This window comes from Oryza glaberrima, chromosome 10 (assembly GCF_000147395.1).
Source record: "Oryza glaberrima chromosome 10, OglaRS2, whole genome shotgun sequence".
NCBI classification, from domain to species: Eukaryota; Viridiplantae; Streptophyta; class Magnoliopsida; order Poales; family Poaceae; genus Oryza; species Oryza glaberrima.
The window spans coordinates 18,751,947-18,772,235 of record NC_068335.1 but is presented as its reverse complement, the minus strand read 5'-3'; the positions used below and the strand labels follow the sequence as shown (position 1 = coordinate 18,772,235).

Genomic DNA, 20,289 nt, shown 5'->3' with positions numbered 1-20,289 from the left:
ATTTTTAAAATGTATTTCTATATGGACTCTGTATTCTTCTTCTGATATTCCTTTTTTTAACTCGAATTTTTGTTATTTCTAAATTATATTTCTATACATACTCTAACCTTTATTTTTAATTTTCTTATTTTTTTAATTCCGAATTTCCATTAGTTCTACTGTATATCGTTATGGACTCTAGTTTTTTCTTCCTATATTCCTTATTTTTAATTTCGAATTTCAGCTATTTTAAAATTGTGTTCCTATATGAACTCGTATTTTTTTTATTTTTCTCTGATTAATATGAGAATTTCTAGTCCATGAGAGTGAACGTGGCGGCTTCGTTTTCTATTCCTTTAATAAGTTAATAGATTTGTAGAACCCACCCCAAGCCTTCCATTCTGGTGATGGATCCAGAAAATAGCCATGATAGACAGCAAATCATGTCTACCAGTTACTGATCCAATCAGATCAGACCCTTGTCCTTGGTGCTATCACGTTCAGTATCTCTGTGGATTAGGTGCAGGACGACATTGATGAGGTTGGGTAGCGCAGGTACGAGAAGATGACTAATTATTAGTATATGAATAATTAAGTATTAATTATTTTTTAAAAAATAGATTTAATATAATTTTCTAAAGCAAATTTTTATATAGAATGTTTTTTTAAGAAAAATATCGTTTAGTAATTTGAAAAGGTACACGAAAAAAGAGTGGGTTGAGTTGGGTTGGGAACTTAAACAAAACAACACAAGCCTAAAGATATGCATGTCGAGGACCTCTTTAAGGAGGCGATGTTCCTCCAACTCAAAAAACTGGTGACCGTGGATATGACGATGTCGCCGGCACCCAGAGAGAAAATGGAGCCGGGGATATACGCATTCAAAACAGGTGTACCAACAGCCATGTGCAACAAAGAAATTTTCGTCGGTCGAGTTCGACTACTCCCTCCGTCCTAAAATAAACCAATATCATATTAGGTTGTGACACATACTAATACGACAAATTTGGTCATACTAGGTTGTGCCATGTCCTACTACAATGTTGATTTATTTTGCGACGAAGGGAGTACTTTTGAAGTTTGATTTTTTTTTCTCTGACACAATTGGCACAGTGTGTTATGTTCGGGTTTTTTTTTTTGAGTAGTTTTGATTTTAACTTCAGACTGGATGCTCTTATGATTCGAACCAATATCTTGGTCACACTTGAACAGGCCAAACGTGACAATGACACCTTTACAGTCAGCTTGTGTTATTTCACGTGAAAACGCTTACGATAGATATTGATTTGTACGATTATGTCCAAACGCCTTCAGTTTATTTAGCATAGAGTCTGTTCATTTTTGTAGAGCATTCACAATGACATTGAAGGCCAAACAGATTAGCAGAAGATTGATGAGCCATTTATTAGGGGGGGACTAACTATATTTATGACACCACAAATTTTAAAAAATAGTCAAATATTGTAAATTACATACAATTAAAATACATTATAATTATATTGTAATTTTTGAAAATTACAATCTAATTTTTTAAAAAATTACATTATAATTATGTTGATATTCATTGTGTAAGAGATGGGTTACAAAATATTAATTAACGATGTTGATTATATATCAAAATAGCGTTGACTAACAAGCAAATTGAAAAACGAAAGAGTAAGGCCCTGTATAGATAAGACTAAAACTTTTAAGTCTCTATCAAATTAGATGTTTGGACACTAATTATAAATATTAAACGTAGACTATTAATAAAAACCCATCTATAATCTTGGATTAATTCACGAGACGAATCTTTTGAGCCTAATTAATCCATGATTAGCCTATGTGATGCTACAGTAAACATTCTATAATTATGGATTACTTAGGCTTAAAAAAATTGTCTCGCGAATTAGCTTTTATTTATATAATTAGTTTTATAAGTAGTTTATATTTAATACTCTAAATTAGTGTTTAAATATAGGGACTAAAGTTAAGCCCCTGAATCCAAACACCACGGAGGGATACAAATGTCTCTAACGGCAAGATATACGGACGAACGCATGCAAGCCTCAATCACTTTGTGGCTGCAGAATTTTAGCAATACTTTTAGCGGACGTACGCATACAAGCCCATAAATCAGTCACGAATTGAGGCGGCATATTTTAGCAATACTGTTAGGGCATGTACAATGTTGTACTCCTATTTAATAATCGTTCTCTTCGTCGACATATAAATAAATTTAACGATATGAAAATCCGCATGTCCGAAACGGCACGACACAATTGGCAGTGGTACAGTACTATGTACCTACTGGAGAAGTAATAGTAATAAAATCTTGGTAGAACTGAAGGAATGGATCCAAATCCCTCGAGAGATGTCCTCTCGTGTATCTTTTTTTCTTTCAAATCCAATATAAATAATTATAAAAAATTATTTAAAAAATCCAATATAAATAATTGTGAAAATTATGTAAAAAAATGAAAGTTTAGATTATAGTGATATTTGTTAGTCCACCAAAAATAAGCTCAAATTTGACCTACATGTTAAGGCAAAAAAATAAATTTAGGTGCAAACAGTACATTGTTATTCATACACTGATTTTATCCATTTATATGTTTGACATGTAAGTTGAGTTTGGATCTAATATTTCACGAAATGATGTATAAATGTTGTATGAGTGTTACCAAAACTTTTAGAATTTTTTCTAACTGATTAAATAGTTTTTAAACAAACAAGGGAACATCTCGTTCCCTTCGAAGGATCAAATATATATATATGTGTGTCTATATATATATATATATATATATATATATATATATATATATATATACATATATATATATATATATATATATATATATATATATATATATATATATATACATACATATATATATATATATATATACATACATATATATATATGTGTGTGTGTGTGTGTATATGTGTATATGTGTATGTATGTGTATATGTGTATATGTGTATGTATGTATATATGTGTATGTATGTATGAATGTATATATATATATATATATATGTATATATATGTATATATATATATATATATATATATGTATATATATATATATGTATATATATATAGTGTCCCGTAGAATCAATATAGATATGCCACCACCTCAATTTATCAATAGCATTTTTTTATAGCAGAATTTATAAATCAATGTTTAAAATCACCTGCTGATAATACTACCAATTAAGACCATCATAAAGTTACTCACCATTGCTTTGTTTTTATAATAGCAGAGCAATATAAGTTAAACATCACCTTGATTAATTCATAGTACTCCGTTTTTATAAATTTTGTTTTGATAAAGTGATCAAAATATGCCTACATAGGATGTTCCCCCATGGAAAAGTAACACAATTGACTCAATTCAATCAAACTTTTGAAACTTTAACCATCAACGGCTCCTAAATGTTTTTAGTCTAGAAACATAAAAACGATGTGTGTAGATTTTTTTTTACAGGTACTTTCATAATATTATAGTTTTGCTTCATCTAAGAATTATATTCTAATAAAAATAGTGGTCAAAAGTTACACACCCAAACCAAATAGTGTCATATATTTAAATATGGAAGCAGTAATATTTTAAAAAGAATAAATTTTAGAAAACCCCATATTTTATAGCCAGAGTTGAAAAAAGAAAAACTAAGTATTATAATTGGTATTTACATAACTTCAGATATTATGGATCTAAAGTGTAACAAGACTCCACGCCTATACTCGTTGAGTATAAATTTACTTAAAATTTTAAAAATAGAATGTGTATGAACTTTTATGTTATTGAGCTCTTGACAGAGATTGGTAGTTTTACTCTTTGTTACTTTGAAAAATATTGTTTCAGATATACTAAAATTAACTTAGATTTGAATATATGCAAAATTTATAAAATATTTAAATAATTAAATATGTGATTATGTGCCACGAGTCATAATATATAACTAATATAAATATTCGTATTTTTCCTTTCGTCAAATCTATTTTCGTCCCGTTCGTCCACGTACGCAATTTGATTCGGTTAGCAATAGCCATGGAAAAAAATTGAAAAAAAAAATCGGCGGCCGCCGACGCCACCACCGCCGCCGGATCCGCCCGCGGTGGCCGCCACCGCCGACGGATCCACCCTCGGACGAAGCCGACGCTGTCGTCGCCGTCTACGCCGCCGTTGAGAGGGCGCCGTCACCGTTGAGGCTGACGGGGAGAGGGAGAGGGAGGGAGGGGGAGGGACGGCCGTCTCCGCCGCACCCCGCCGTCGCTGTGCCGTGCCAGCGAGACGGGAAGGAGAGCCACTGCCACCACCACCGCCGCTAGCGTGGGGAAGGTCGCCGCCGCCGCCACAGCTAGCGTGAGGGAAGGGCGCCGTCTCTGCCACACCCCGCCGTCGCCGCGCCGTGCCGGCGAGAAGGGAGGGAGAAGGGAAGGGAAGCGGCGTCGGTGGTGGGAGAGGCGGCCGGCTGGGGGGAGGGGAGAGGCGGGAGATGGGGAGAGGGAGCGGCGCCGCCGGAGGGGAGGGGAGGGGAAGCGGCGCCGGTGGGGAGAGGGAGAGGGGGAGAGGCGGCGTCGGGAGTGGGTGAGGCGGCCGGCTCGGCTGGGGGAGGGGGAGGGGGAGGGTTAGGGTTAGGGTTAGGGTTTTCATAAGGTTGTGGGCCGACCGGCAAGGGACGGAAATAAGTCTATTTTACGTCCCTCAGGCCGAAGAAAAAGAGAACTTCATTTTTAGTACTTCATTTTTTCAGAAGTATTACAATTATAGTTATTGAATGTGTTTATTTCGAAGCAAACCTAAAAGGAAGTATTTTTATTCTTCTTCCAATTAAATAATTGTTAAATGTTATTTGTATTATTAAAATTAGCAATTAAGCTCTAAAAATTCCAATAAAATTTTAAAGAGCGTAATTAATCATAGAGAATTTAATAAAATTAAATTTAACCATTTTATTTTATTTCTCACACTTGCTTGACTTATAAATTTATTTAATTATACACATACCTACTTAAAAATATCAAATATTTCAGCGAATATGTATTTTAATTAATTGCATATTTTTCTAATATGTACGCTTCCTGTTACAACGCACGGACACTTTTGCTAAACTAAACAACACTTTTGGTCAATATACACACTTCGTAATCATCCGGTGTATCGCACGGGCATTTTTTGCTAGTAATATATGAAATAACGAGATTGTCGTCGATTCGGTTCAGCACAAACTGAGTTGGGCTTTGGCCCACCGCTACAGGCCTACGGAGAGTAGACAGTAGACCCTATGAACGGCCCAGTACTACGGTACCCACTGACTGCAAAGATCTCAGAGTAGATTGCTAATTAATTCTTGCACGAACTGGGAAAATATTCTGATGTTCTAATAACCCTGCATCGGAATTGCTAGAGGACTGTCGACAGTTTTCTTGAGTGAAAACTGTTAAATTTTTTAGCCGTCGATTCCGCTTTAAGATTTGTACTGAGATATTTTGCTATTAGATCTAAACCCTCTTTTCACAAGCTAGTCCCATCATTGCATAGTTATGGTAGATTTGTTCAAGTTATATCTAAGTTACATTCCAGTTACATGCTAGTTACATTGTAGTTACACTATATTTACATTGTAACTATAGTGTAACTACACTATAACTATATTGTTATCTCTATATAAATTACATATAAAGTTGCATATATTATTTTAATACATATATATAAGTTATTATTATTATAGTATAGTTCTAGTGAAATTATATACTAAGTTAGATTTGAAAGTTTCTTCTAAAAAACACTCGACAGTTTTTTAGCTAGTCCCACCGTGCATAAGCTTTGGGACCAGATGAATCTGCTGATCTAAGCCACAGTAAATCTGACGAAACAACAAGCTATCAACCAGGTACATTATTTTTCACCAATGCATTATTTTCCGCTTATAGATAATGGATGGGCTCACGGCATGTTTCCTAAATTCCTAAATTTACGATTTTGTACAAAACTTCTGCATCAGTATCTCTTAGAAATCTGTCTAAACAAACTTTCAACTTTTCAATATTTAGTTATTTCGAATAATTATCATAACCTTTAGTTTCACCCATAATCCATCATCCACCAGAATTTTGGAGCATACCCCTTAAGATGGAACTGGTCAGACCATATTTTCTTATCTCACTTTTCTTTCTTCACAACAAAAGCCAAGCATCAGGAATTATACAACACAACACACTCTAGATGAGAAGCTAATTCATGTTACAGTTACACACACCAATGGAAGAGGAAGAGGAAGAAGAAGAAGAAAGAAATATTATTGTGGGGGGAGATCTACAATGCTGTGTATTGTGACTGACCACACCCTTGCTAACCTGGGTACCTGTGTCCTCTGCAGAGCACCTAGATATTGTCCTCATTTCATACAACTCATCCAGCTCAACAGCCATCACCAGCTGTTCTCTGTGTATTTCTTCAGGGAACGTACCGTCATCACCAGCTGCTGCCTCTCGCCTTCGACTTCCGCGAATTTCAGGCTTATCTCTGAGTACGGCCCGTGCAGTTCTTTCAGCTCTTCCTCTTGTTCAGTGTTCCGCTCCTTCAGGATTTCCAGCTCCTTTACCGACTGATCATGAGCTGCATTCTACATTGATTGATAATTGCCACCAGCAAAGTCTGTCAGCAATGGACCATGTGGTACTGAATTATAGAAAGGTAAAGTTTTGCTATGAGTCCAGATTATAACCTCCTGTCATGCCCATTGCAGTCACCATTTGCATTGTGCTTGGCAGCGCGCTACAGCTCCCGGTGGCTCCGTCGTATGCTTGATGCGCGTTGTAGAAGTTGTTTTAAAAAATCAAATTAATTTATTTTTAAATATATAATAGTTAAAATTTAATTAATTATGTGTTATCGAGCTTACTCATTTTGCATGTGCACAAAATTTTCCTCATTTTTTTGAAGCATCGAACGGGGCCTAAGAAGAAGAAGAAGATATCCATCGAGAGGGCGTCCTCTAGGAGGCGATGCTCCTCAAGCTCAAGCAACCGGCATCATTGGATATGACAATGTTGCTGGCACCAAGAGAGAAAATGGAGCTGGAAATATATATACGCTTGATACCAGTTGCGCAGTGATAGTCGATAACGACTATTTAAAAACAGGCGGAGTGACTGTGACGTTCAAACGAAACAACATTTAAATTAAGTTAAGCTTGACAAATGTTGATGTGTAAAAAGTGTTGAGTGTCCACGAGAAAACAAATAAGATGACTAAATGAACTAGCTCCCACGGATGCCTGCGTGCAATCTTGTATCTGCTTGGACGATTTTCTTGGGTTCGATCCTGTTCTTGTGTTGTGATCCAATTAATTTGGCAGAGACCAATTTGCTGCACGTGTACGTCTCGATCCACTGTTACTAGTCAAAAAGACCCATATATGTAAAAATACGAGTATCCAAAATGCACGAATCTGAGGATCCATGTCTCTTTCTTCTTCATTCATTCTTCCTCCGTTCAGCTAGAACAGTTGTAGCATTAGTACCGTTATGGTAAAGTCTAAACTATACACGAAACGGTCTGCTTTCTGCAACACCTCTCGTCTATAAAAACCCGAGGCGTGCATCCTTCCCCTACACCACATCGACCACATTCGATCACATTCGGCTAGTAACCAAGCGGTTCTTAAACTAGCTAGCTCGAGCAATGGCCAAGTGGGCGGCTGCGATGGAGATGCTTCTGCTGGTGGCAGTGGCGGCGGCAGCTGTGGCGGTGGTGGTGGCGCAGGCGCCGCCGCCGCCACAGTGCGACCCCGGGTTGCTGTCGCCATGCGCGGCCCCGATCTTCTTCGGGACGGCGCCGTCGGCGTCGTGCTGCTCTAGCCTGAAAGCACAACAGGGGTGCTTCTGCCAGTACGCGAAAGACCCAATGTACGCGTCCTACATCAACAGCACCAACGCACGCAAGATGATCGCCGCCTGCGGCATCCCCTTGCCCAACTGCGGCTAGGCTCCATCGCCGCCGTTCGCTGGTGCTGGCCATGATGTGTGGCAGCATATATAAATATATGGTGTCTTATGTGCTCGTATAAAATAAAGGACGATGTGTGGAAGCATATATATATATATATATATATAAATATATGGTGTACTGCATGATTAAATAAAATAAAGAATGTGTGTTTGAATACATAAATTACGGATCGATTAATGCACCCGTGTTTGGTTGATCAATGAGGTGTCTTCTGGGATTTAAGTTTGAGTTTCTAATTTCCGATCTTGTGGGAGCGTGAAATGCTACTTTAAGAGTTAATGAGTATTCTAAGATGATTTGTGTTTTCAAGTTTGTCTATCGATCTCTCAACTCAAATTTCTCATAAACATAATCGTCCAAAAATTTGAACACTTGGATCGTATGGACTATAGATAGAGCAACCGTCTGATCAAAACCACGATGAGCTATATGCACTTCTCTTCACGTCTGTAAACTGTAGTGCGTGCTGGAAACGCATGCGCAAAATATATCAGTTCTGGATTGTGTGAATGTGTGTATGTGCATCCAATTTGCATGGAGAAAAAAAAATCCACTCTTCCTCAGTCTTCAAAGAGTGTTCCGTACTTCTCGAAAAGGAAAAATATACTCTCTTTTTTTTCCATCGAAATTTATCCAACTGTCAACCTTTTCCACCACCATAACTTTACTGGTGGTCTTATGTCCACCTAAAGAACAGGTAATGAATTCACATCTTGAGCATTCAAAATTTATTCCAAGATTGAGCTTTCCACATAATTCTGTATCTCAGCAAGTTACAACTATCTTTTATTTAATTTCTCTGCATACTTGTTCATCTCAACCCGTAACAACCATCTAATCCATGTCCCTTCCTCTCTCACCGATGGTGAGGACTGGCGGTGGTGGCAGACTTGGTGGACGGCAGCGTTGGGCGGGGATCGATGGGGGCTAGTCCGATGTCCCTTTCCCTGTCACCTTCGGACTTCAATCCTTAGTGAGTCCCTATGATGCATGTTATCTGCTAGCCCTGCTCGCTCACATGTCCACCCCCTTCATTGGTCCGACTACCATCGTCGCATGCCTCTCTATTGTTACCGAGACCTTAAAAATCAAACCGTATCATCACCCTTTTAATAATTTTTAGAAGTTCCGCCAGTCGTTAGCACCCTTCTGCTTGTTTGCTTTATGTCACTCCTCTTCGTTGACATCACAATCTTTAAAAGTCAAAGGTTTGATTTTTATAGTTTTTAGGTGCCTTGCCTATGGCCACCTTCCTATTGTTTTGCCACGTGCACCTCTACTTCCCTACCACCCACCCCTTCTCTTTGTTGTCATCATTACCTTCATCAGGCTTTCGCTCATCCACCCCTTCTCTTCCTTATCATCATTTTCGTCAGGGTTCCACTCGCTAGACCGCTCCCCCTCCAATTTGTTTTCATTGGCAACTTAAACAATCGAACCTTATTATTGTCGCCTCATCCCTACTCATTTGCCACCCCTCTGCCTGCCGCTACTCTTCTTAGTTATCGTTGGCACTTTGCAAATTCGAGTTTTATCATTGCAAGGGCTCCATTGTCGTTGTCTTACTCCTTTGTCACACCTTGGCTCACCCTCCCATGGCAAACACCGTCTCCCTACTATTTTCTCGCCCTTTCGCTCACCTATCTGCGGCTCGCCCTTTGTTATCGCCGACACTTAACAAAATTCAAGGTGTTCCCTCTGTATCGAACAGTAAGGTGCTGTGTTGGAGCCTCAAGCCCATGTGTGATGAACTCGACCACATTTTTTTTCCACGTTACCTTGGCAAGTTTTAGTACTACTGACGAGGTAGGTATTAGACTGTAGTCGGCCTACTATAGAATACTCTCGTACAAAAGATTATATAAAATAAATTGTTCTAGATAAACATAATAAATTAAATTATTGATTTGGAAAAGGTACGATTGATGGTATATAAAATATCACTTACATGTCTACATACATATCGGATGTATCTATGAGATTATAGAAGATTAATTTACAAAACCAATCTACTAATTACGCGGCCCATGCGCACGTACTCTTTGGAGATAATGAAGTTTCTAGGTACACTTGTGAGTACACATAGCAAAGGGGAACTTAGGTGGCAATCATACTCTATTTATACCGTATACGTTAGAAAAGCCTAATGGGCGATCAATCACCCCGAGTGATTACCCCCTCCTCCATGTGGTTTCTTTTTTTAAGCACCGCATTACTTTCCTATTTTAGTAAATTTATGCACCTAAAGTATGAACATATAAAGTTTACACATCTAAAGTTTATACACCTAAAGTTTAGAGACCCAAAGTTTATATATCTGATTCAAAATTAAATTTGAATTCAAATATTTTTATATTTAGTATTTTCTAAACATCTAAAGTTTATACACCTAAAGTTTATAAACCCAAAGTTTATAAGTCAAAAGTTTATATACCCGATTTAAATTTGAATTTGAATTCAAATATTTTTATATATAGTATTTCTATACATAAGTTTTTCTAATTTTGTGTTTTTTTATTTTTTTTTAAAAAAATTATGGTGTAGAGACCTAAAGTTTAGAGACCCAAAGTTTATAAGTCAAAATTCTTTATACACGATTCAAATTTAAATTTGACTTCAAATATTTTTTGTATATAGTATTTTCTATACATCTAAAGTTTATACACCTAAAGTTTATAACCCAAAGTTTATAAGTCAAAAGTTTATATATCCGATTTAAATTTGAATTTGAATTGAAATATTTTTTATATATAGTATTTCTATACATAAATTTTTCTAACTTTGTGTTTTTTATTTTTTTTAAAAAAATATGGTGTAGTAGGAAGAGAAGAAGGGGAGAAGGAAGGGAGAGAGGAGCGTGTTAGGGGGGATGGGGGGTGAACGCCCACAACAATCACCCGCCCATTAGCGACACCCGTGTATGTTGACTGATCATTTGGCTATAATGCATGCGAGTGTTGGGTTGGCTTCCTGACCACTGTTTGGCCTTGACTATCCATGATGCATGCACGGCGGCTGGTTCTGTGGTCCTTATTCATGCCGTATACTCCTGTGTCCCGTCGATCAATATGAAGCCAATTAGGAGTGGGGATTATCGGTTTGTTAAGCGGTTTACACATTAAAAGAGACCTAAGGTTATAACCGTCGCGGTATTGCCATAGCTCCCTGTCAATTTGCACCACCTCTGTTATTTAGTTTCAATAGGAAGTTTACGATCTTAGTGCAGTTTTCTCCTCTGTCGATATTGTTGGATCTTTGCCTTAAGCCATTCCCTTTGGCGATGTACGGGGGCTTGCCTCCTTGATCTGTTGCTTTAATATATGTTTAAGTTTTTTTAAAAAAAGATAAGACAAGGAGAGCGGCTATCCCCTGCAGTTGGCAGTACAATGATCGAGGTCTTGTGATTGATAATATTGAACTGATATTCTCCGCACTAGTAGTGTCCTGAAGCTTTTTCGGTCCTAATAGATTGAATTGTCAGACAGTGATGGTTCCGATATAAAGGGGAACATACTTCGGTCGGATATCTCCCAAAGCTTAAAGTCATCGGGGTATCCCTCCTCGGAAGATCTTTAGTGACAATTAATGTCTTGATGAAGATTGCAAATAGGCTTTGTGGTCGATATGTTGTTCTCGGCGGGAGTATGTTGGAGGAAATATCGACGACGTAGCAGCAAAGACCGGAAAAGTGATGGATTTGACTTGGAGAAAAGTAAACGTCGGTTGGGTCATATCTCCTAGGCTAGGGCAATCATAGAAGTCGTCATCAGAAAATCTGCCTCGAACTCATCTCGTCAAAATCTTAAAGCACCAAATCCCCTAAACGAATATGATGACGTGTTTCAAGGTTATCTTATAATGATATAATATAATAAATAGATAGATACCATGAAATTTCTTCATTTAAAGACGACATCAAGCTCTAAGAACAGAGTCCTGATCGTGGTACGTAGATGAATGTTAAGTGCAGCTCTCACTATAGTTCGATGCTGCAGTTTATACAAGGTGTACAAAACTTTGGCTCGATATAGCTACAATGTTTAACATCAATTTGTAGAACCCACCCCAAGCCTTCCATTCTGGTGATGTGGATCCAGAAATAGCCATGATAGACAGCAAATCATGTCAGCCAGTTGCGCGATCCAAGCAGAGATCAGATCCTTGTCCTTGGTGCTATCACGTTCAGTGACTCTGTGGATTAGGTGCAGGACGACATCGTCTAAGGTTGTGCAGCGCAGGCACGAGAAGATGACTAAGTCTGAGTTATTTGCTTTGTGTCGGGAACTTATCCCTTGCGTACTGAAAACGAAATAAATTTATTAGCACATGATTAATTAATTATTAATTATTTTTTAAAAAATAGATTAATATAAATGTCTCTAACGGCAAGATATACGGACGTATGCATGCAAGTGGAGGGATACATATGTCTGCATATGCCTGTGACGGCAAGATATACGGGGGTACGCATGCAAGCCTCAGTGACGAATTGTGGCTGCAGATTTTTAGCAATACTTTTAGCAGACGTACGCATACAAGCCCATAAATCAGTCACGAATTGAGGCGGCATATTTTAGCAATACTGTTATGGCATGTACAATGCTAGTACTCCTATTTAATAACCGTTCTCTTCGCTGACAAATAAATAAATTTAACGATGTGAAAATCCGCATGTTCGAAATGGCACGACACAATTGGGCAGTGGTACAGTACTATGTACAGGAGAAGTAATAGTAATAAAATCTTAGTCGAATTGAGGGGATGGATCCTAATCCCTCGAGAGAATTGAGATATCCTCCCGTGTATCTTTTTTTTCTTTCAAATCCAATATAAATAATTATCAAAAACTATTTAAAAAATCCAATATAAATAATTGTGAAAATTATGAAAAAAAATGATTGTTTAGATTATAGTGATATTTGTTAGTCCACCAAAAATAAGCTCAAATTCGACCTACATGTTAAGGAAAAATTAAATTTAGGTGTAAACAGTACATTGTTATTCATACACTGAATTTATCCGTTTATATCTTTGACATGTAAGTTGAGTTTGGACCTAAGATTTCACATAATGATGTATAAATGTTGTATGAGTGTTACCAAAATTTTTAGAATTTTTTATAACTGATCAAATGGTTTTTAAACAAACAAGGGAACATCTCGTTCCCCTCGAGGGATCAAAATATATAGTTTCCCGTGGAATCAATATAGATATGCCACCACCTCAATTTATCAATATCAGAATTTTTTTTTATTTATAGCAGAATTTATAAATCAATGTTTAAAATCACCTGCTGATAATACTACCAATTAAGACCATCACAAAGTTACTCACCATTGCATTGTTTTTCTGATAGCAGAGCAATATAAGTTAAACATCACCTTGATTAATTCATACTCCGTTTTTATAAATTTTGTTTTGATAAAGTGATCAAAATATGCCTACGTAGGATAATCCCCCATGGAAAAGTAACACAATTGACTCAATTCAATCAAACTTTTTGAAACTTTAACCATCAACGGCTCCTAAATTTTTTGAGTCTAGAAACATAAAAACGATGTGTGTAGATTTTTTTTATAGGTTCTTTCATAATATTATAGTTTTGCTACAATTAGAATTATATTCTAAGAAAAATAGTGGTCCAAAGTTACACACCTAAACCAAATATATCAACAGTGTCATATATTTAAATATGGAAGCAGTAATATTTTAAAAAGAATACATTTTAGAAAACCCCATATTTTATAGCCAGAGTTGCAAAAAGAAAAACTAAGTATTATAATTGGTTTTTACATAATTCAGATATTATGGATCTAAAGTTTAACAAGACTCTGCGCCTATACTTGTTGAGTATAAATTTACTTAAAATTTTTAAAATTGAATGTGTATGAACTTTTAATTATTGAGCTCTAGACAGAGATTGATAGTTTTACCCTTTGTTACTAAAATTAACTGAGATTTGAATAAATGCAATTTTTATAAAAATATTTAAATAATTAAATATGCAATTATGTGCCACGAGTCATAATAATGTATGAAATAACAGGATTGTCATCAATTCGGTTCAGCACAAACTGAGTTGGGCTTTGGGCCACCCCTACGGGCCTACGGAGAGTAGACAGTAGACCCTATGAACGGCCCATTACTACGGTACCCACTGACTGCAAAGATCTCAGAGAAGATTGCTAATTAATTCTTGCACGAACTGGGAAAATATTCTGATGTTCTAATAACCGTGCATAAGCTTTGGGACCAGATGAATCTGCTGATCTAAGCCACAGTAAATCTGACGAAACAACAAGCTATCAATCAGGTAAATTATTTTTCGCCAATGCATTATTTTCCGCTTATAGATAATGGATGGGCTCACAGCATGTTTCCTAAATTCCTAAATTTACGGTTTTGTACAAAACTTCTGCATCAGTATCTCTTAGAAATCTATCTAAACAAACTTTCAACTTTTCAATATTTAGTTATTTCATCTCAGCTCTCGAATAATTATCATAACCTTTAGTTTCACCCATAATCCATCATCCACCAGAATTTTGGAGCATACCCCTTAAGTAGAACTGGTCACACCATATTTTCTTATATCACTTTTCTTTCTTCACAACAAAAGCCAAGCATCAGGAATTATACAACACAACACTCTAGATGAGAAGCTAATTCATGTTACAGTTACACACACCAATGGAAGAGGAAGAGGAAGAAGAAGAAGAAAGAAATATTATTGTGGGGGGAGATCTACAATGCTGTGTATTGTGACTGACCACACCCTGCTAACCTGGGTACCTGTGGCCTCTGCAGAGCACCTAGATATTGTCCTCATTTCATACAGCTCATCCAGCTGCCTGCCTATACAAAACCCTCCGGGGTATCATCTAAATCTTTTGTACTACAACGTGTGTGAGGAGCATAGATCAAGATCACCTCAGGGAGTTCTTCAGGGCGCGCACCGTCATCACCAGCTGCTGCCTCTCGCCTTCGACTTCCGCGAATTTCAGGCTTATCTCCGAGTACCGCCCGTGCAGTTCTTTGAGCTCTTCCTCCAGTGCAGTGTTCCTCTCCTTCAGGATTTCCAGCTCCTTTACCGACTGATCATGAGCTGCATCCCTACATTGATTGATAATTGCCACCGGCAAAGTCTGTCAGCAATGGACCATGTGGTGCTGAATTATAGAAAGGTAAAGTTTTGCTATGAGTGTAGATTATACCTCCTGTCATGCCCATTGCAGTCACCATTTGCATTGTGTCTGTTGGTGCTTGGCAGCACGTTACAGCTCCCGGTGGTGCCGTCGTCATGCTTGATGCGCTTAGAAGTAGCATGGTGGTTGTCCTGAAAAAACACAACATTGTGTGTAACTTTCTAGGTACCAAAGCGTATGATTACAATCTAAGCATTGGTATGTAAAGGACAGGCAGCTCAACAAATATATAATATCATATCCTAGTTAGCGGGGACCTCTATTCATAAAGATATCCCCTACCTATCAGAAGGGATCTGTACAACTGAATGGTGAATAAAAACAAATTTATCTCCCCATGTGCAAAAGGATGTAAATCATGAAAAAAATTCTTATAGAAGATAGTCCTACTTATCTGTGGTCACAACTCGCAACTACATGAGTTTTTAAGAGTAGCCCAGCATGCTGACTTCAATACGAAAGGGAAGTTACACCTACTTGTTCAATTGTGTGGTCTTAAGGAATACTTGTATCATTTTCTTCTAACAAGTTTCTGTTAGTTGTGTTTGGAGCAATTCAATTGTCCCTAACAACTTAAACCTGATTTGGTTATAGATATGATGGAGAAAAGCATGGAAGGAATTTCAATGAAGAAACTTAAAAAGGAGAGTTAGAGAACTATTTGTGCTACAGAAATATCTGATTATGCAATATTTACCTCATCTGATTTGACACCATTTTGTTTCACATCCTCCCTGCTTTCAAGGGCTCTCCGAAGCTTCAGCACTTGGGAAGCAAGGTTGTGTTTCTCAGAGTCGTTAGTGGACATCAAAATTTTCAGGTTGTCATACTCGAATTTCAACGATCTAATCTCTGATTGCAGCTTCTCGATCATCTCCTCCTTTGCATTCTTTGAACTTTTTAAAGTGTTTATCTCCTCTAAATATGTCTGCACTTGGTCCTTGATTGAAGCAAGTTCATTGTTGAGCAAAGCTATCTCAGCATCTCTATCCTGCAAGAACATATCCTTTTGACAATTTGCAGCTAATTCCTTGTCCTTCTGCTCATTCTCTTTGAAGAGATTGTCTCGTTCATTTGACAGATTCTCAATCTTAGCTTTGAGTTGATCTATTTCTTCTGAGAGAACACTTAACTTTGCTTCGTTGCATCTCTTCTGATTCTGGAACTCATCACTCTTGCTTTTAAGCTCCATTACCAGCCTGTCTGTCTCCTTTGACTTGAAATCCACTAAGGTCAGTAACTGTTGAACCTTCACTCGGTGTTGTTCTTGGATTGATCCAAGATCTTCTTGTGCCTTCTGTAGTAATTCTTCCAACTGGCCCTTCTGTAACTGTAGCTCTGCAGCCTCTTTTCTAGCTTGCATAAGCAACTGTTCATTTGCGCTGAAAGCAGAGGAAACTTGTGAAGACAACATCTTGAATTCCTCCTGGAGTCGTTCAGCAGTAGTGGCATTGTTCCATCTTGCTTTCCTCAGGGACTCCTCGGCCTTTATGGCCCTTTGCTCTTGTTCAACCTTTGCACGCGTTACCTCTTGTATGTCAGCCTCTAATCTTTTGGATTGTTCCTGGAGTTCATTCTCCAGGCTCTCAACATTGGCTTCAAGATCGCTTATTATAGACAAATGTGCTGAACACTCGTACTGCATCCTTAGCTGCTCCCTCAACTGTGTTTGCTCCAGCCTAGAAGAGATGTCATGATTCTCTTGCTTCAGGATCTCATAGTCAAGTGCAAGTTGCTCCATTTGCATCTCGAGGTCTTCACGGTCCTTCTTATACAACTCGATTTCATTGCTCAGCTCAACAATTTTATTTTGAAGTTCAGAGGTAGCGACGCCATCGGTTGTCTTTGCCAATGCATCCAGCATCAGCTCATCTTCTTTCTCTTGAACTGAACTTGTTTCAGATATGTCTATTTTGTGTCCAGCATTATGCACATTTGACAATGCTAGCTCATATTCAGCCTCCTGGGGATCCTCCAGTGTTTCTTCATGCAAAAGTGATATCTCCTTGTTCTTCTGCTCCAGCATCTCATCAAGATCCTTCACAGCCAGAAGTAGCTCAGAGTTGGATTCCTGCATTTTCTGCAATTGTAAATGCAGATCTCCATTTAGATTCTTCTCATGGCCCAGTTCTTGCTTTAGCTCTTCAATCTGCGACCACGGGTCTTCCCCGCTTGATAGTCTTTTACCAGATCCGTTTGCATCATGGATAGTCTTTTTCATCCCTCTGAGTGCTTCACATTCTCTTCTGAGAGCATCCCTCTCATCCCTCAAGCTACCCACTTCCTTGGAAAGATCTTGCCCTCGTCGACTCTCCTTCACAATTTGCTTTCTCAGTGTTTGCAACTCCATATCGGAGACATCCAATTTCCGCGTCAAAGTGGCTATCTCACTTCTTAGCTTCTCCACATCATCCTCTGCCTCCCTCAACCCCGCCTCACCGGAGTTGCTGGTTGACCCGTCAGTGCTAGCATCGGGAGCTGAGCTTCCCGACCAGTCACCGGAGCTGGTCAATGTGTTCCTCAGGGGTGAGAGGGTATTGGTGCCCTCCTGAAGAAATGTGCTGTGCATACTTGCATTGTTTTTGGGGGTAAATCTCCCTGAGCTCCCATCTGAACCCGACACCGAAATGGCATCAAAGCTGTTGGAATTGTGAAGGTGATCGACAGGCCCACGCATGTTTCTTCTCGCTGAAAACCTCATCCCAGGAGGTTTGTTTATCACCAATCCGTCCTGTAAAAGAGATCACCACAAAAACAGGCGAAAGTCAGATCCTACATCCATTGTTCAGTGCCAAAATCTCACCCTTCTCAAGCAAAAAGTGAAACGATATGATTAAAGTTCAGCAAGAGAAATTCTGATCTCAAACAGTTCAGCACAAAAAATTCTGATCTCAAACAAAAAATATCACACAGCAACAAAAAAAAAATTAAAACAGTACGATTCAAGTTCAGCAAGAGAAATTCTGATCTCGACAGTTCAGCATGAAAAATTCTGATCTCAAACAAAAAAGAAAAATCACACATCAACAAAAACTTCCCAAATGATCAATCACAAAAATGTAAGCTCCCTTTCCCCTCTTTTTCTTTTGCAATCTTCTTTGCATGCCAAAAGCCTTCTTTTTTATCCATCACCAAAACGAAACAAAGCAATGCAATGATGATGCACGAAAAAGGAAAAGCTCTCAAGAACACCTCCAATCCTTACTTGCATAGGGCTCATCGCATCCGCCGCCGCCGCCGCCGCCCTCGCCTTCTCCGCCTCCTCGTCCTCGCACCGGCTCAGCTGGCTCTGCAGCGTCTTCCTCGGCGGCGTCCTCGCCACCACCGGCGACACGTCGCCGCCGTTCTCACTGCCACACAGCAAGAACAATCATTCACCTCAAATGCCTAAATCTGGTTGAGCTCAGAGCACAATGCAGCAGCAGCAATGGCGAAATCTGCGGCAGCCGCAGAAGAAGAAGGAGAAGAAGAGATGGTCGAGATTAAACAACCACCAGCAACACACCCACCTGGCGTCGTCACCGCACCCACCGCCGCCGCCGCCGCCACCACCCACCACCCGCTGGATGGTCACCTGTCACAGGGTACAAGCACCACCAACATGAGCCCCCCAAGAACCACCGCGAGCGCGTCGCCGTCAAAGCTCACAGGAAAAACAATCGCCGATCCTTTTTAAGGGAGAGAGAGAGAGATTGAGGTGAGATTGGGACGAGGTGCTCACGTGCAGCTGCGCGCCGGGGCTGCCGCTGAGCGGCAGCGTGACGATCCACGGCTTGAACGCGTCGGCGTACTCGGCCAGGTTCAGCGTCGCCTCCCCGAGCAGCGCCGCCTTGGTCGAGCCCTGCATTGTGCGGCGGGTGAGACAAATCGTCGAGCACATGACGGGCAAGCGAGAAGCGGGGGGGTGAGTAATGGCGGTGTCGGTGGCGGTGGGCGGTGGCGGCGAGGAGAGGGAACGCACCGTGTCGTAGACGAGGAACTGGTAGATCTTGTCCTTGCCGGAGGAAGGGAGCTTGGTGGCCTCGTAGACCGGGGCGGGCCACTGGCACGCGCCGTCGGCGACCTGCGCGCTCTCCGTCCTCGCCGTCGGCCGCCCCGCGTCCCGCGGCGTCACCACCACCATCATCGCCTCCCATCCCACCTCCGGCACCTGAAATCAACCCACCCAACCAACCCAAATCATCATCACAAAACCAACAAATCAACAACAACAAAAATTCTTCGCTCGTCGCGGCGAGCAAATTAATTATCCGTGCCTGCGTGGCGTGGAACTGCAGCTTGAACACCGCCTTCGCCTTCCCCCCGCCCCCGCCGCCGCCGCGCCACCGCGCCGACTTGAACATCCCGACCAATCAGTCTCAACCAAGAAGAAGGCACAGCTCGGTCGCCTGTGCGGCGCTAAGCTTCTTCTTCACCGGCGGCCGCATTGCAATGCCTCCGCCTCCGCGCGACGCCGTGACATTGCTAGCTGCTACAGCGAGAGGAGGAAGACGAAGAGCAAGACAGCGAGCAAGTGAGCGAGTGGGTGGCACACTGACACAGCCAGCAACGGCAAGCAAGGCAAGGCAAAGCAAAACAACGGCAACAGCAAAGCAAGCCACACAGATCTAGTGAGAGAAAGAGAGAGATAGAGAGAGAGAGATCAACTGAATTTTCTCTCTCTACTACTACTACTACTTGAGCTCTGCTTTTGGTCCCTTTCTCTCTCTCTCTCTCTCTCTCTCTCTCTGTGATTTGTGGGGGGGTTTAGGGGGAAGAAGAGAAGAACAAGAAAGAGAAGGTTCTGAGGGCTATAAAAATGGCGGTCAATTGTTCGGGGCGATGGACTAGTAGTAGCAGTAGGGGTTTATTAGAGCTAACAGAGAGTGTGATTGGCGATGGCGATGGAGTCTGGTGGAACTGTGCAAGAGACGAGCACACTACTATACACAAAAAAAAAACAATCTTTTTTTCAGATATTACACAAAGAAACTTTTCTTTTTAAGAAATATAAGGCTAGTCCCAACCCAAAACACTAAGATATAGTTTTTATAAAGTCACACTATCAAGAAACTAGTACTAGACACCACTCTTTCAATGCAAACACCACTTTTTTTACTTAAATTAAA

General features: G+C 39.7%; 2 protein-coding genes across 2 annotated transcripts; one reads left to right on the top strand and one right to left on the bottom strand.

Moving 5' to 3' along the window:
* The first annotated feature begins 7,600 nt into the window (after positions 1-7,600).
* LOC127752456 (probable non-specific lipid-transfer protein 2) lies at positions 7,601-8,052 on the top strand. Its single transcript, XM_052277835.1, has one exon. It carries the CDS (start codon positions 7,650-7,652, stop codon positions 7,950-7,952), a length of 303 nt encoding a protein of 100 aa, XP_052133795.1. The 5' UTR covers positions 7,601-7,649; the 3' UTR covers positions 7,953-8,052.
* Positions 8,053-14,535: 6,483 nt separating this feature from the next.
* LOC127752455 (uncharacterized) lies at positions 14,536-19,999 on the bottom strand. The gene is made up of 8 exons (XM_052277833.1): positions 19,438-19,999; positions 19,143-19,331; positions 18,903-19,022; positions 18,691-18,755; positions 18,387-18,531; positions 15,879-17,912; positions 15,191-15,312; positions 14,536-15,089 (listed from the first exon to the last, which is right to left on the bottom strand). Exons 1-8 carry the CDS (start codon positions 19,522-19,524, stop codon positions 14,903-14,905), a joined length of 2,949 nt encoding a protein of 982 aa, XP_052133793.1. The 5' UTR covers positions 19,525-19,999; the 3' UTR covers positions 14,536-14,902.
* Positions 20,000-20,289: the final 290 nt, after the last annotated feature.